The following is a 15,976-nucleotide window of genomic DNA, read 5'->3' on the forward strand; positions in this document are numbered from 1 at the left end:
GTTTTCGAGCATTTCCAGAGCAAGGAAAGTGCCGCATTGTTACCCATAACATGTGGCAGCACTAGAAAATGGCTGTGAGTTTTTTGCAGTTGTGCTCTACTGCAGCACCAGCTTGTGTCTGTTTAATAAAACATACAGGGAGGCAGATGAATTAAAACGGGGGGAAGGGGGAGACATGCAAAGGGGACACGCAGTGAAAACAGAAGGGGTCTCTGTAAAGCTGCAGGATGGATGCTTCCAGCAGAAAAGCCCTGAACGAGAAAGTACCTGGCCCCTTGGCCCTGCTTCTGCCCCACACTGGCCACCCCACTGAGCCAACCCCTAGTGGCTCCCACGGGACGCCACTTGGGCCGACAACGATATCAAAATCCGTCTGCACTTGGCATTTTGCTGATCCTGCAGACTGTGCCCTCTGCTGCAGTGCTAGGCTGCAGTAAAGCAAGTGCTTGGAGGATCTGAAGGATTCGCTCCTGCCTTCCTGCTTGGGAGCATCTCTCCAGCAGCTCCCCTGCGAGGGCAAAGCAGTGTTGCAAATCCAGGAAAGGGTGTGGGGGAGGAGGGATACCGCAGGAAGAGGCTGCATTTCCAAGAGAAGCTGCAGCTGCTTCCTTAACCTCACTAAGGAACTGATGCAGCAAGATGAACCACCACAGTTCAGACAGCAAGAAATTCAAGCATGACTTGCAGTTTTACTTTGCTGTTCTGTAAATAGGATAAACATTGAAACACACGAACGGGGAGGGCTCTAAATGGCAGCAGCAGACAGAACCGTGTGAGCTGAAGGGAACAAAGTAGATTTGCGACCAATTTCCATCCTCAAGGCTGCTCTACACCAAACAGAGCAACTGTCCATCTGCCTTGCAATACGGCGGAATACCCAGGCTGGCCAAAGCTTGCAGACAACAGGCAGAAGGAGGTATTCTGCTGGAGACCCTTCCTCTCTGCAAGGGAGGGGGACTTTTCAGCTGGTTTGCTAATGGATCCTGGTGGTCTCCAGGGGGCTCTGGGGGAATTTCCAGATGGTATGGCCGGAGCTTCTTTCCATTTGGGATTGTTGCCTGACATCCAGTGGAACTGGCTGCAGAAAAACCTTCTGAAGAAGTTCTGAAGGCAATGGGTCTTCCCTACCAGTACAGAGGTGGCAGCTGGATCCCTAGGTCTACAGGTGTCCAGGCTTGGGGAAGTCTTTCCAAAGTGACCTGGCTCATGGAGAAATCCCTACCTGCCTGCCTGCCTGCCTGCCTGCCTGCCTGTCAGGGAAGTCCAGAGCATTACAAACGGTTCTGGCTCCCACGGAGAAATGCTGCTAGCTTTCTGGTCCACATACATAAGCTGGAGAGGATGGTCCCACCATACCCCCCTTTCACACGGCAGGAAAAGGGTGCCGGCTTCAGGGACAAGCCATTTTGCATGAGCCGCTTGCCTGCCATTACTGTTCTCCTCACGGAGGAACTGACTTGGAAGAGAAGCTGCAGGCAGGCAGTGCAGCCACACAGGGCTTCCTTTGGTTCCTTTTCCAGTGGGGTGAGTTGTTTTTCCAACACTAATGGACGGAGAAGCCCTCTGCTATTTCCCATTCATTCACGACCTGCAGTGCTGTATGCAGTGCGCACAGGAGTATTTGGGCAGAAAGTTCTTTGAAATACGTGCTTACCGAGTCCCAGCAAGTCCATGACAGGCTCAGAAGATCGAGTCGGGCTTTTTCGAGCTTGAGAATCATCTTTTTTCTGGGGCTGATGGAGCAAAAGCCACAAAAATCAAAGACAAGTCTTAAAGTTGCTGTGATGCATCAACTGAAATAACAGCGTTCCCGACTTCTTACCAGTAGGGAACGTCTTTCATTCCAACTGGTCTGTTACGAAATACCCATGCACATGTAAAGGCTATGGTTCGGCGCTCACTAAGAACTGCTGAGCCCTGCCGTTTCCCCAAAATGAACTGCTTAAGATTTGTAAGTTGTGCTGTACAGAATTCTCGGACAACACAGACCTCCCTAGCTTTTTAGTCTGGTGGGCATGTTCGGAATTGAGAGTTCACACAAAATGACAGCCATACAAGCAGTGTGTGTGTGTGTTTCATTCATAAAATAGCTGTCCCAGTTGACAGGGTGGGCAGCGTGCTTCTTCCCAACAGGCAAACTGGTGAGTCTGACACAAAAGTTGCCCAAGAACCTAAGTGAGAGGCAGAATGGGGTTTGAGCTGCAAAACAATAAGCCATCCTTTTGGAACTAAAGGTAGTCCAAATCGCTGAATCTTAATGAAATAAAAATTGTGAGAGGCAGGGAAGCTGGTGGTGCCAAGAGTGGTGACCATGGGCACCACAGACAATCCAGTGCTCCCATGCAGTAACAAAAACTCATAGCACAATGAAAAGCAACACACTTGCAAAGAGGACATGGATAAAATCTGAATGGAGGTGTGTGGTCTTCTCTCCCTGTGATGTTTTCATTGTTTATGAATACCTGCACATCCCACTTTTTCCCTCTTGCAAAGAATCCAAGGAGGCAAACTTGCTTTTCTCCTGAGTGTCCCAGTTCCAACACTGTTTCCTAGCTTCAGGTGCTCCTGCGCTGGCCAGGGCAACATACTGCGCTGTTCTGCTCTGACACATACAAGGAAGAGCTGATGCAGCCCTAGCCAGGGAGGGGGGCACAGCAAGTCTAAGGGAGTTGCCCCAGGCAAGCCTGGGGGGGACTGGCAGTTCTGACATACTCAAATCCACACAGACCCCAAGTGCCCTTTCGACACGCACTGGCAGGCAGCCATTTGGCCAGCGCACTGAGGAAATGGGCTTCACTGAACTGAATTAAAGACCAACCTATGGAACCAAAGTGGAAGATCTGGCCCAATTATTCTTTAGCCAACTGCTCTGTAGGGGAAGGAATCCAGAAGCAGGAGGAGGAGGCAGGCGACCCCAGGAGCCCTATTGTGCGCCTGCTGGACTGGCTTTTAAAAATTTTATTACATTTGAAAAAGAATACATATGAAAGCACAATAAAGCACAGACATATTAAAACACAATCCCTCTCCAATCCATCAGTGTTAATTTGTCCTATTCCATTGCTTTTTCTCTTTTCATAAGCCCCAGTGTTTCCTATGAGCTTCTTCCAAAATTATTCTATTATTCGTTCTTCACATTATACATATTTTTGCCAACACCTGCCTAGAAGTATCTTTTTTCTTTATTCTTTTGTACATTCTTAACTTTTGTGTCAGTTTTTCATTACTTTACCCCTACATATTGCCAGCATCTGAGCTGTCATCCAGTTACTTGTTATTAATTGCCCTGTGGGTATCAATAACAACAAAATGGGAATACATGCCTCAACAGAACAGGAAAAGAAAAAAAACCCTCAGAATAATTGTGGACAACAGGCTATGAGCCAGCAATGTGATGCAGCCACCAAAACAGCAAATGCTATTCTGGGATGCATTAACAGAAGTATTACTTCCAAATCACAAAAAAGTAGTCGTTCCTTTATACTCCTCACTAGTCAGACTCCATCTGGAACCATGTGTCCAGTTCTGGGCACCAAGATTTGAGAAAGATGCCATAAAATTAGAAAGGGTCCAGAGCAGGGCAACAAAAACAATCCAGGGTTTGGAAACACTGCCCTGTGAGGGGAGACCGAGAGAACTGGGCATGTACAGCCTTGAGCAAAGAAGACCGAGGGGAGACATGATATCCCTCTATAAGTACCTCAAAGGCTGTCCCAAAGAGAAAGATTATATCTTATCTCGCTAATACCAGAGTATAAGAAATGGAATGATCAATTCAAGCTGCCACAACCCAGATTCAGGCTATATATCAAGAAAGGCTTCCTCACAGTCAGAGCAATACAGCAGTGGAAGCAGCTGCCTAGAGAGGTGGTGGGCTCTTTCACACCAGAGACATTCAGAAAGACACTGGACAGCCATCGGAGTTGGGTGGTGTAACTTGGTGTCCTGCAACAGCAGGGGGGTGGACCCAATGACTTTCATGGCCCCTTCCAATTCTACTATTCTACGATTCTATGTCTTTTAAACGCCTCTTCTTTTGCCAGCTCTGGTGTTTTAAATCTCTCTTCCTTGGTTATTTTTTTTTCTATTTCTTTAAATATCTTGTACCAAAACTTACCTTCCTACAATCTGACCACATATACATTTGCATCCTATTGATTTCACATCTTTTTCAACATGGAGGTGACAACTGCCTTGTGTTTGCCAGTTTTGTCAGGGTCAAGCACCACTTCTGCAGAAATTTGAATGCCCTCCCTCCCTTAGTTGTTTTTGTTTGGAAGGAAACTGTCAAAAATTTGCCTCCATTCTCCTTTCTTTGTCACCTCTTAGGTAACTCTATCCCATCTCTGCTTTTAGTAACATGCCCCTTATCTCTTGTTTTATCAGAATTTTATGCATCTTGGATATTATACTTTTCTCTCCTAATTTCTATACATCTCATTTTGAATATGTAGCTTTCCTAATATGCTTACACCGGGTGGGTAGCAAAAGCACCCCAGTGGCAAACATCTATACATTTCTGCTACATGTTTTGATTTGCAGAAGAAGGTGGCTGAAATGGTGGATGCAGGTGCAAATTTCCTCGGAGGACTAGACTGCAGGTGTGCTCATGTGTAAATTACAGAACAGAATGCAAGCCTAGGGAAGAAAAGCCCCAAAGACACTTGGTGCATCTTTGTGATTAACTCATGTTCCAAAAGTTGCTCTAAAGGTTGCAGTTGGAAGGTCACGTGCAGACTTATTCAGTAAGTGCATGCCGTACTGTACATAAAGCGGGGTTTTCTCAGGGCCCAACTAAGCAAACGAATGAGTGCATGCAGTTCAGATCAGGCCAGGACCCCGATGCAACTCCACGGCTGACACCCACCTAGCTGAAGCTTAGAAGAACCGCAAAGCACACCGGCATGGCTCATCTTACCATTTTTACTTTCTCAAAAATAATTGGTTCCAGTTTCTTTTCGCAGGCTGCCTCCTTTTTCCACTTGTCGTCTTTTTCTCTCTGTACGTACATAAAATTAAGTGGTGAGAAGGGAAGGAAACCAGCTAAAGGCTTCATTTCCCTCCCCAGGCCAGTTCCTTAGAAATCCCCATGACAGAAGCAATGGGTTGCTGGTTCCCAAGCTCTTTAACTCAGACCTTTAACTCAGAAAGAGGTGCGTTCAGAAAGTAATGAGCATGAAGTTTCCACACTCAAGAAGGGTTTCGCAAAGGGGAGAAGCTGGCCAAGGGCCCTTGGGGTGGGGTGCCAGGCGTACATTAGAACACTGATCAGTTGCATTCCAGCCCTGCCAGAGTCGAGACGTTCTCTTTCGTGACACCCTGGTCAGGTGCCTCGTATTAAGAATAATGCAAGTGAGTCTGGAACAGCGGCATGCGATAAAATCGTGTGAAATTGGTAAAAGTGCACCAGAAACGTTGGAGATGGTGAGGGAAGCTTATGGAGAAGCTGCACTGTCATCTGCACAAGTGTACAGATGGCACGAGTTGAGATCAGCTCAGCTTGGATCCTTCATCACGACAACACACCAAGTCAGAGTGCTTTGGCTGTCAAAGAGTTTTTGGCTGAAAAACACATCACGGTGCTTCCCCATCCACCGTACAGCCCCAACTTGGCTCCTTGCGACTTTTTCATCTTCCCAAAGATGAAGAATGGTTTGAAAGGACACCCATTTTGGCAGCGTGGATAACGTCCAAAGACGCAGGCTCTGAATGCCATCCCACTTGAAGACTTCCAGGAATGGAAAAATCACTGGGAGCATTGTGTACACTCACAAGGTGCATACTTTGAAGGAGACAATGTTCAATTGTAAAAAAAATTGAGTAACAAATTAAAAATATGATTCTCATTACTTTCTGGACACACCTCATAGACTCCCTGAGCATATGCTGTCCAACTCCACGAGAGGTCGTTGAGGCCCCATCGATGCGGGTGTTCAAGGACAGGCTGGATAGGCTAGACATCCACATGGAGGGCATGTCGTGAGCGGAGCCGGCTGGTGCCGGAGGTCAGACTGGATGGCCCGGGAGGTCCCTTTTGGCTCGCTCTGTTTCTATGTTTCTAACTCCCAGAGAACTGTGTGCATGGAGGCTACCACACCTGGCTACCTACCGAGTAAATGCAAACACTTCAGGCTATAGTTGGTTCCTTCATAGGCCCAGCATACTTGCCAAGAAAGCAGCCTCTGGCAAAGAGACAATCTCAGCTGAAATGCTGCTGCTGCAGATGTGCCTTTGTGAGTGTGGGGATGGAATTCTAGTCCTTTCTGCTGCAGAAGGCCAATCCTGCAGGCGGAAATGTTTCCCGAAGCCCAGTCCAGGCATGGTTTGTTCTATATTAGGGAATTAGTCCGAATGGCAGTGCCGTGATTTGGAGGAAGGCCTGCTGCTCGTGCGAGCTCAGATGAGAGCCTGGGCTTTTCAGCAGAGCTGGAAAAGCATCTTTATGCCTCAGACTGGACTTCTCCAGCCTGGTGCCCCCATGTCAGCTATGCCCTTGGCAAGTGCCCCCAATCATAAAAGAGGACTGGCCACAGATGGTGAGGCATTCTTGCAGTTGCAGTCCAAACAACTTGGAGGAAACCCAGGTGGGGAAGGCCACCTGGAAGAGTTGCTACTCGTTAGAACTGATTTATTTATTTATTAAATGTCTATACCGCAACCTATCGTCCAATTTAGAATGGCCAGCATGGCCTAGCTGGACACGACATGTTCATGAAACAGCAAAAGTTTCAGACCAACCCGCAACAAGTTGATGTCCAGGCTCCTGTCCATGTACTTCTTCTTTTCATATTTGTCTCTTATAAAGCCCTCCACCGCTCTGCACAAGAACAGGTTAAGGAGGAAGAAACCGCAGGTGTGAACAGCTTGTGTACGACGACGGCCAACCGTGGCAGCGAGTCACAGCCCAAGCAGTAAATGGCCCACAGCCACAAGGACAAGCACAATATGGACCAGGATCTTGGACTGAGTAACTGCAGCGGAGTTGGCCAGGCAAGTCCAAGGAAGGAGGTGACCGTGCCATTCTAATGTGGGCTGCAGTACTTATGGAGCCCCTGCCAAGAGCAGCGTGACGGCTTTGTCTCCAATCTAGCTAGCCAGGCTGTTAAGCACATGGAACTCGGGCCTATGCCAGCGGCTGGGAACATCTGGCTGCCCCGACACCAGGCAGCAACTCGTATCAGCCCCAGCCACAGCAGTCAATGGAGGAGGCTGGAGGAAACTGCCCCCCAGGCACATCTCCAAGGCTCCACCTTTTCTGTCCCGGCCCATGCCACGGTCAGGCCCACCCAGAGTGCCAGGGCTGGCTGGCTCAGAGATAAGGCGCTCCTGCTAGCATCACTTGCGCTGCGCGTGCTAGTCAGTCCTGCATGCTACAGGCGAACAGAAATGGCCTCTAAAAAGTAGAAAAGAGAGACAGCTCTGAGTCCGGGCATAACAGTCTTACACGTGGGTGGGGGGCAGGGGAGCTCGTTAGCTGGGCATGCGAGGTACCCCTCCTCAAAATGCGATACGTCAGCCTTACGCGTTTGGGCTCCCTCCTGCTGCGTAGGGCCCAGAATGCCTGCTTTAAAGTCCTGCCCTGGCAGCAAATGAAGTGACACTGCTTGATGCAGGGAGGAGGCTGAGGTGAAAGTCTGGATGAGTGACTAGCACTAAATCACCACCACCACCACCACCACCAGCGATCCCCCTCTGTGGCTGGAACAGAGGCACAGAAATGAGCGTGTTCTTCTACTGGCGCACGCTCCAAATGCCTGACTTACGATGGGATAAAAGCGGCATCCAATGCACCCCACTGCACAGCACCCGACCACGGCTGTCTGCTTTCTTTGCTGTCAGCGGCAATACCGCCACTCGTTTTATTTTTGAGGCCTTGTTTTCCAAATCAAAAAACCCTGGCATTGATTCTGGAGGGGCTGTGCTCTCCCCACTGATCCCTCTGAGGGCAGAAATGAGCAGGAAGCCCTCCCTGCAGCGAAGACTTAGCATCAGCATCAAAACCTTCCCTGGTCTCTTGGGGAAGCAAGGCAGAGGAAGGATACTGGTCCGTCTGAGGTCTCCTGAAGTTCTCTGGAAGGTAAGCTTCATAGAGGCGATTCGCTTTGCCATTTCCCATCTCCTGCATGCACTGGAATTGAGTAAATGGGATCAGATCACATGTTTAGGTCATTTCTTGCCATCGTTTCATTTTGGCTTGCTTAACCTCAGAACATAAGAGATTTTTAAAAAATATGTCTGGACTGGAAGAACAAAACAAAGCTTGCTCGGTGTGGAGGAGGAAGAAGAGGTGTTGGGAAAGAAATCTGCATCTCAAAAACTGCAAAGAAATCCAGAGAAATGCGTGAACACCCATATGCACAGTGGACGGGAGTGATGACTTAGCAATAAATGTGTGTCCTCGGTTTCTGGCAGATCAGCATAAAATTCAGCATTTGTAACTACTAGCAGAAGCAATACCCTGCTGCTTCTGTCCTCCCAGCAAAGGACACCACGTTTTATAAAATGACAGATTTATTGTAACAATTCTCTCCCTCTGAAGTAAAGGTCTCATTATTCTAACAGTGCCTGCATCTTGCCCCAAAATATTACTCCTGTCTTGTTCTCATGACTGCCTGTTCCAGATTCCCGCAGCTGGGCTCTGCAAGCTTTTCAATGGCCTAGCTTCTATTAATCAAGACAAGCCACAGAGAACACTGACAGGAACACACTTAGTTTCAGCTGTTCCCAGATGGAAGTTCATTCCCCTCCAGTCAAGAATGAGCAACAGAAGCCCCACTGCATCCTGACGGAGCAGCACCAATGGCTTCCTTCAGTACAGGCAATTTGCTTGGGAACAAAGGCCACCTTTTTTGCTTTTCAGAGGATGTGCAAGCTGCCACACCTGGGTTCTGCAGCATGCATGCCCTGCTCTTCTGAACAAGCTCACTGATCTGGGGAACAGCAATAAGGGGCAGGGGCAGAGAATGTTTCTAGAAGCCGCACATTCACCCCACATGATCTTATTCAGCTGCCTTGGCTTTCGTTGATGCATGCTTCTCCAGGCCTGCACCAACCTGCATGCTTCTCCAGGCCTGCACCAACAGAATAAGACTTGCAGGACCGAGGGAACACCGTCCCCAAGGAAAAAAGGTGCTGCACATTAACTGCGTGACAACAGTGAGAAGTAGGGACAGCCTTTATTTTTAATTTGGAAATCAGGTGGGATTTGCAGGCCAAGATAAAGGCTAGATCAATACAGTGGCTACAGTACTTCCGACAGTCCGAGTCTGCAGGTGGAAAAGGAAACCATGCGGCCTGTTGTGCAAGTGCACGTGAGGAGAAAGGTGAGCTGGAACCCTTCACTCCAGCACACACATCTTCTAAGCGCAGGGACTTGGGGTAGCCCAGAGGATTCGGCCAGACTTGACACCACTTTACTTCAACTTCTGTTTAAAGAGCTCAAGACTCCCTTTTGATGCAGGTGGAAGAACAGGACTACAGAGGAGAAGATGAAGGACTCCTTGCCCACCCTCACCCCCCGTCCCAGGAAAAACACCAGGCGAGGCTTTCGTCCAAGTGGCAGTCAAGGACACCCCCTCCTGCAACTAACCTGGATCTGCTCTTGTGTCCACTGGTCCAGGTTGACCGATTTTACTCGGGAGATGTGCACACCCAGATTTCTGTGTATTCCAGCACAGCGAATGCAGATAAACACACCGATATTCCATGACGCCCATCTTGGCCCTGTGGAAGTACAGAGGAAGTGGTCACGCGCACACTTTGAGCACCAGGGCAGCCATCTGGAAGGACCTCTGCCTTGAGCGGGCGTTTCTGAAGCATTCGCATTTACAGTGCAGAGCAGCTTTGACACATGTATTACCATGCTGGTAGACAGAGGATTGGGAAACAATCTACCCATGCTTTGGCTCTTAAACAGGTACAAAACTGGAAGGGGCAGGGAAAGAACAGGTAAGCAGGCAGGAAGAGGCAGTTCCTTTCTCCTTCTCTTCCTTCTACAGGCTTCGGCTGTGTCCACCAGCGGCCCTCCCTCCACACCACCTCTATTGACAAATCCATGATAGAGCCATGATGTTTAGAGTGGCTGTTTAGGAGAAACATCACTTTTTCAGTAAAGCGAAGACTAGAACATTTATCTGTGCTCGAAGAACTCTTGCAAATATGCACAATCACCAGGTAAAAATATTTGTACCAACCACATCTGGTTGCTCCCTTTTGCATTTAGGCTTCATCAACACATGCACACCTCTCCAGACTGCAGGTGGGGAATGTTGCCCCCACACAGCCGGAAGTCTTGCTCCAAGTCTGGTGTTTTGGGGGCAGAAGGAAAGAAAGAGGTCCCTTTCATTCATTGAAAAGCCAGCCACGACTCTTCCCCACGCAGGCCAGCAAGGAACAGCACTGCAGAGCAGCAGAAAAATTACTACCCAAGGCCACAAGGTGCCGTTCACTTTGCTCGCACGCCCTTGAAACAGAACGATCAGTGGCCTTGAATAGTGCCAGCAGTGTGAGATGGAATCTGCTTGCCACCTACGCTGCTCTGCACCGTCAGGCCCATAATGCCTTGGAAATCACAAGTCCAGTTGGAGAGCCAGGATCATCGAGTTTAGAGCAGCCTTGTCCAAGTTTCACAAAGGGCAGCCTGCCAAGACGGCATGGCTAAATTCAAGGAGGCTTGTTAAGTGACCTAGGGTGACTGGCAAGGGGAGAAATCCCTCCCCCAATCCCAATATAGGCAACTGTCAGCACCCCCCAGGTCTCCCCAAATTGCATGATTCTCCTCCATGAGACACTTGTCCGACAGCCCCGCAGCTTCCACAAAGCGCTCGAACCTTAGTGCAAACTTCTCATGGTTTGCCAAGACTCACTCGTTGGCAGGGTCAGATTCACCGCAAAGGCTCCCATTCAGTGCCCAGACAGAATGATTTTCAGTTCCTGAAATGAGGCAGCCCCACCAACCTGCTCCATCTGACCTGGCTTTTAATGGGGCACACACACCTGCTACCTGGTGAGAGCTCTGGCAGACACTCTGCAGGTGCACTAGGTTTAGAGTTTGCCTCTGCCGTATGCACAACATGGAGTCTTCAGCAGACACACTGTCAGCCTCACCTCACCCCACACCTGCTATGTGGGGGAGAATACTAACTGACCTACTTTGTAGGGTCGCCCTCAAGAACACAAGGTCATATTTGAAGTATTCCTAAGAAACATATTTGGATCAATAAGTTTGTCTCCAGCACTTGTTGAATTTCTGCTTTTTGGAATGTTCTGAACACCCAAGCCTGCCTTTCAAGGAAACAGAATATAAGTGCCCCAAGGCAAAAGCCTAAATCGCTCCCTGCCCCATAAAATCTCACACAACCCTTGACAAGCCAGAGAAACCATGGTCTGAACAAGGAAAAAAGAAGCCATGCACCAATATATTTGAATCTACTTTTGGCCCTGCTGGTTTATCAGGAATCATTTAGGGTTAGACCTAAAGCCCATTATATTTAGCAGTTACATGGTTGAAAGAGATTAACAAGCCAGATATAGCGCTAATGGAATACTTCCGTGCCTGCCCATATGAGGTTCATACGCTGCTTTAGTCTTCAGGTGTGAGCTGCAGGTGCTGGACCTTGATGGGAAGCACTACCCCATCACACAGTGAGGTTCAGGCTGGAGAAGTTTTTCAGGCTGGCTGACCACATTTGGCTTTCATTCCCACCTCTGTTTTACAGAGCATGTGAACTCAGAACTCACACAGCATCCTGATTGTGTGTGTTACTATTCTATTTCCTAACCTTGAGTGCTGATAGCAAGTTTGGGTGCTGGGCAGCAGGACCAAGTCTAAGTCACTGAAAGAACCTCAGCATGGATTCTCGCCCACGACCCTCTGGGCTCTGTTTTACATACGTTCTTCGACCCACCTTGGTATCTCATTAAGGCCTCCATTTGAAACGAGGATCGTGGGTGAAGAAAGCAGTGGCCAAATGATATATAGGGCCGTTTCTTCTTATTCAAACAACAACAAATCTGAAAAGCACCTAGGAGGCAGATGCAAGTTTCACTGGGGGAACAGGGCAGGGGGAGAGAAACACGTGGCTTGACACCTTTTCCTCCTGCTCCCCAAATCACCCCACAAGCTGTTTTCACCAAGATAGCCATGTGGTGTATTCTCCCTTGTGGGTGGAAAGCAACAGGTGATCCATCGCCGAATGAAAAATTCTGAAAGGTATGCATGTTGGGAGGAAACCCATTCTAAGCCAAACTGGAGAATACCAGCTGATTTGTCACAAGACTGAGGTGTGAATTCAGCCATTTAAATCTAATTTCATCCATGAAACTGCTAGGAGGGGAGCACGGCAAAGACCCTTAGCTCTTCATATCTCTGGTATGGACAGCTGGACTGCTTTACAAGGTTGCTGCACACATGATGAAGATAATGGGAAAGGGTGTGAACATCTGCAGGGGGAAATACGGTAGAAATGCTAAATGTCTCAGCCCTGTGTGCTAAAGCATTCTCACCCCTCCATCAACTACTGATCCAACAGAAGCAGCAAGGAGGATCCCAAAGGTGAGAACAGTCTCCCGCACCATTTCCTGTATAAAGTGAAGCACAATGCATGCATGCCAGCTTCAGTGGAGGGGACGGCCATATAAATAACACATCTGTGACTGGCTAAACACAAACAGCCACCTGCCAGCTCCACCACAAACACAATGCAAACTTTCACAAAAGCCGTAGCACCTGTACTGCAAGTGTTTCACAATGATGAGCAGCGCTAAAATGCAGGTACAAGGGACCCATCCATGGGCAGGGGAGAAACTGGGAAGGATTCATGGTACAATAGACATTCTTTGTAGGTTCTAAAAATGCTGCCTGTTAGAATGCAGATGCAACAAAGCTAAGAGGCGGTAAAGCAAGGACCGCAGGAAACCCACAGCCCCCTGATCTGCCCCAAGGGCAGAAGAGTGGCTCAGGTGGGTAGAAATACACCAAGAATGAACCACAGAGCAGGTGCTGAGGGAGGCCCTGGGATCCGTCGCAGAATTAAGCCCACACAGCCTTTCACGCAGAATGCCACTCCTGGTCAACCCTCTCCACCACACGATTTTTCAGCAATTTAAGGCCGTAGGGGTTGGGAGTCAGGGAGGGCGAGAGAGAACGGTTTTGCTGTTGCTCTTGTTAGACCCCTGGGAATCAGAAATCCTTGCCATTCTCCTTTTTGCAGATTGCCCAGACTCTCCTAACAGATGCTGGTCTTCTTTCTGCTGCCCAGGAAAAGCCAACAGCAGACTTTAGTTATTGGCCACCATAAGCCAAGACTTTGGTGGGTCTTCCAGGGCCACTCCCTTGATTTGTAGCCATTTTTGCAGCTTCCCCCTCTGCACTCTTTTTTAGAGCATGGGCAATGAGATATTAAATATTAACATACGGCAAAAAAAGTTGTGTAATTGAGCAGTTGCACTATAATGCAACACCACCTGTACTTGTATAATGCAACATATAGGAAGACAGAAGGTAAAACCTCTAGAAAAAGCAACGTGTAGCTGACGCTTTTCCTGCCCTCCCACAAAGAGAAAAGCAGCAGCAGCCTCTGCAAGCCTGAGCTATAGACCTCAGCTAGGGAAGGCCAAAGTAAAGCGTACTTTATTCGCTGGATCAGTCTCCAGAGATGCTCTCAAATGGCTTCTATTGCATGGGAACAAAACCATTACAGAAGATGGAATAACTTCACAACTTAGCACTAGGAGACTTCTATCTGGAAACACACTAGGACTTTCCAGCAACACCAAAGTAATGCTTATGGGGAAGTTCCCATTGTTCTCAGAAGACTGCTTTTACAACAACAAAAACCCTTTGGGTTTCACTGCTAAAGGAGAAGTAAATAAAGGTCAGCTCCCTTATGCGAAGTTTCTGTGCTCTGCAGAGTCACAAGGGTCTAAAAACAAAACAAGAATTAGGAAGTTATTAACACACTTCTCTAAAAAGACAAGGGAGAAAGATTTTGAGAGTAAATTTCCGCTTCAAAACCTCTAACACCATCAGTAAGAAAGCTCTACAGTCAGAAATTTCAGTTCTGCTGCTCCCCAGTGCCCGCCACATGGGTAGTCTGGCCTAGCTTTACAGCAAGGGGTGCTGCCGAGGGGGCCTGCCGAGGGAAAGACAGCAGAGCTATTAACTGCACCAGAACAGCATTCTTACTGGGAGCAGAGAGGAACTAACTCTGAGCAACCCTGCCTCCAAAATGGCAGTTTCCCTCAACCTCAACCGCAAGTGATGGCACAGATGGGCATTTTGCACACAACCCTGAAATAATGGATGGTTAAGTAAACATCCTTTTGTTAAGCATATGCATTGAATCCTCCAAGATGGGGGGGGGGGGGTTAAGAGCCCAGAGAGCTCTTAAGCTTGTTTAAAGTTATCAGCTTTCATTATAACTTGTAAGGGACATTTTTAAAAAGCTCAGTGCTGGGCAGGAAATGTAAGCATTGCATTGGTTGCAGACTAGGCAAAGCAGAAACGGACTCACACCACAGATGCTTAGGGGGCAGGTTAGGTCCAGCTTCTTGATGCCAACAGGTCTGCTGAGGAAACACAGCAAGTGCGAAGAACGCTTTTTTTGAAGCACGTGCACTGGTGTGAGTTACTATCACAATGACTGCACCCACCCAACGTGACAAGCAACCCATGGGGTGGGGTGGGGGAGGAACCCACGGTGGTTTGTAAAATTAACCAAAGGCAGCCATGGGGACTGACCACTTAGTGTGGCTGTCAACCCCGAGGAAACATTGGCAGTCTCCAGAGAATAGGGCTGAGCAGTGGTGACACTGTTAGAGGCGCCATGGCTAGTTCCATCTCCTGCTCCTGAAATCTTCTTCGGGGCAAGAGCTGGGCCGAACGCCTGCAGAAATGCTGCCCAGTGACTGCCTCCCCGCTTACCCCTGAGGTCAACCCTCTCGCACACAGGTTCCAGGAATCAGCTGGGAGGTGCTGCCTTGGGAAGGAGGAGGCAAGTGCCAGGGAGAAGGGCACTCTTGCGAAAGCTGGATTCTCCGGTCTGGTGCCTGCCACAGCACCCTGCTCCCGAGGAGGAGCAGGGAACAGCAAACTTGCCCCTTTTTGCCACTGCTGGAAAGAAAGGTGCTCAAGTAAGAGCAGAGAAGGGAGAACCCGGACTGGGCAGGGAGGCTCCATCCCCCCAGAATCCCAGCCTAGTCCAAGCTCCCTTTGCCTGCTCCTGCCTGAGCACCTTTGCCTCCAGCAGAAGCAGGGAAGGAGCCCTGGGCGAGGCAAGGACCTGCGGACAGAGGTGCCTTGTCACCCAGACCAGGTTCCCCCTCCCCCCACTCCTGCTGGAGAAAAGTCCCTTGGACAGAAAGCCAAAGGCAGAGGAGCGGGACTTGGCTGCTCCTTTCTGCCTTCCACCCAGTTCTCCGTCCCTGCCCTTGTGCCAGGAGTGGGCCAGGCACCCTGGCACAAGAGCTCACCCATCCTCCGCACTGCATGCCAGGGCATGAGTCCTGCCTGCCTGGCAGAGACTATTTGACAGCCACAACAAGCCAACGTCAGCTTGCAACAACAGCTGTCAGAAAGAGGGATCTTGTTCCTCCCTGCAGTCTCCTCGCAAGACCACCTGGAAGGCTGAGGGAGGAGGACGTGGTGGGAGGCCCAGAGCAACCGCAGAGAGCCTGACCACCTGTCGTGCTCGTTATGGCCACTCGGAAAATCAGGAACACCCATCCTCGTAATGGACTGCTGCCATCCAAGCATTTCCAACCGCACACTAGTATTAAGTGTTCCCAGAACATCTGCTCTATTCCCCATGATAGCCAGACACCTAAAGAGAACCTGCATGTCAGCAGTATCTTCTTTCTGATGACCAGACATCAACATGCTACAGTCATCTTCATGACAGCCTTACTCAACCTGGTACCCTCCAGATGCTTTGGACCAGCTTCTATCAGCTCCAACCAGCAAGTCCAAAGCATCTGG

At 49.1% G+C, this 15,976-nt stretch overlaps 1 protein-coding gene across 3 annotated transcripts in view; it reads right to left on the reverse strand.

Moving 5' to 3' along the window:
• SMAP2 (small ArfGAP2) overlaps positions 1 to 15,976 on the reverse strand; it is a 38,929-nt gene that overhangs the window by 5,861 nt on the left and 17,092 nt on the right. For all 3 annotated transcript variants that reach the window (XM_044424820.1, XM_044424821.1, XM_044424822.1), the window contains 5 exons: positions 9,590 to 9,723; positions 8,043 to 8,128; positions 6,739 to 6,817; positions 4,919 to 4,999; positions 1,655 to 1,733 (listed from right to left, as the gene is read on the reverse strand). In XM_044424820.1, coding sequence (XP_044280755.1) covers positions 1,655 to 1,733; positions 4,919 to 4,999; positions 6,739 to 6,817; positions 8,043 to 8,128; positions 9,590 to 9,723 — 459 coding nt within the window. The remainder of the gene's footprint in view (positions 1 to 1,654; positions 1,734 to 4,918; positions 5,000 to 6,738; positions 6,818 to 8,042; positions 8,129 to 9,589; positions 9,724 to 15,976) is intronic.

The sequence above is a fragment of the Varanus komodoensis genome, unplaced genomic scaffold (assembly GCF_004798865.1).
Source record: "Varanus komodoensis strain SLA01 unplaced genomic scaffold, ASM479886v1 scaffold15, whole genome shotgun sequence".
NCBI classification, from domain to species: domain Eukaryota; kingdom Metazoa; phylum Chordata; class Lepidosauria; order Squamata; family Varanidae; genus Varanus; species Varanus komodoensis.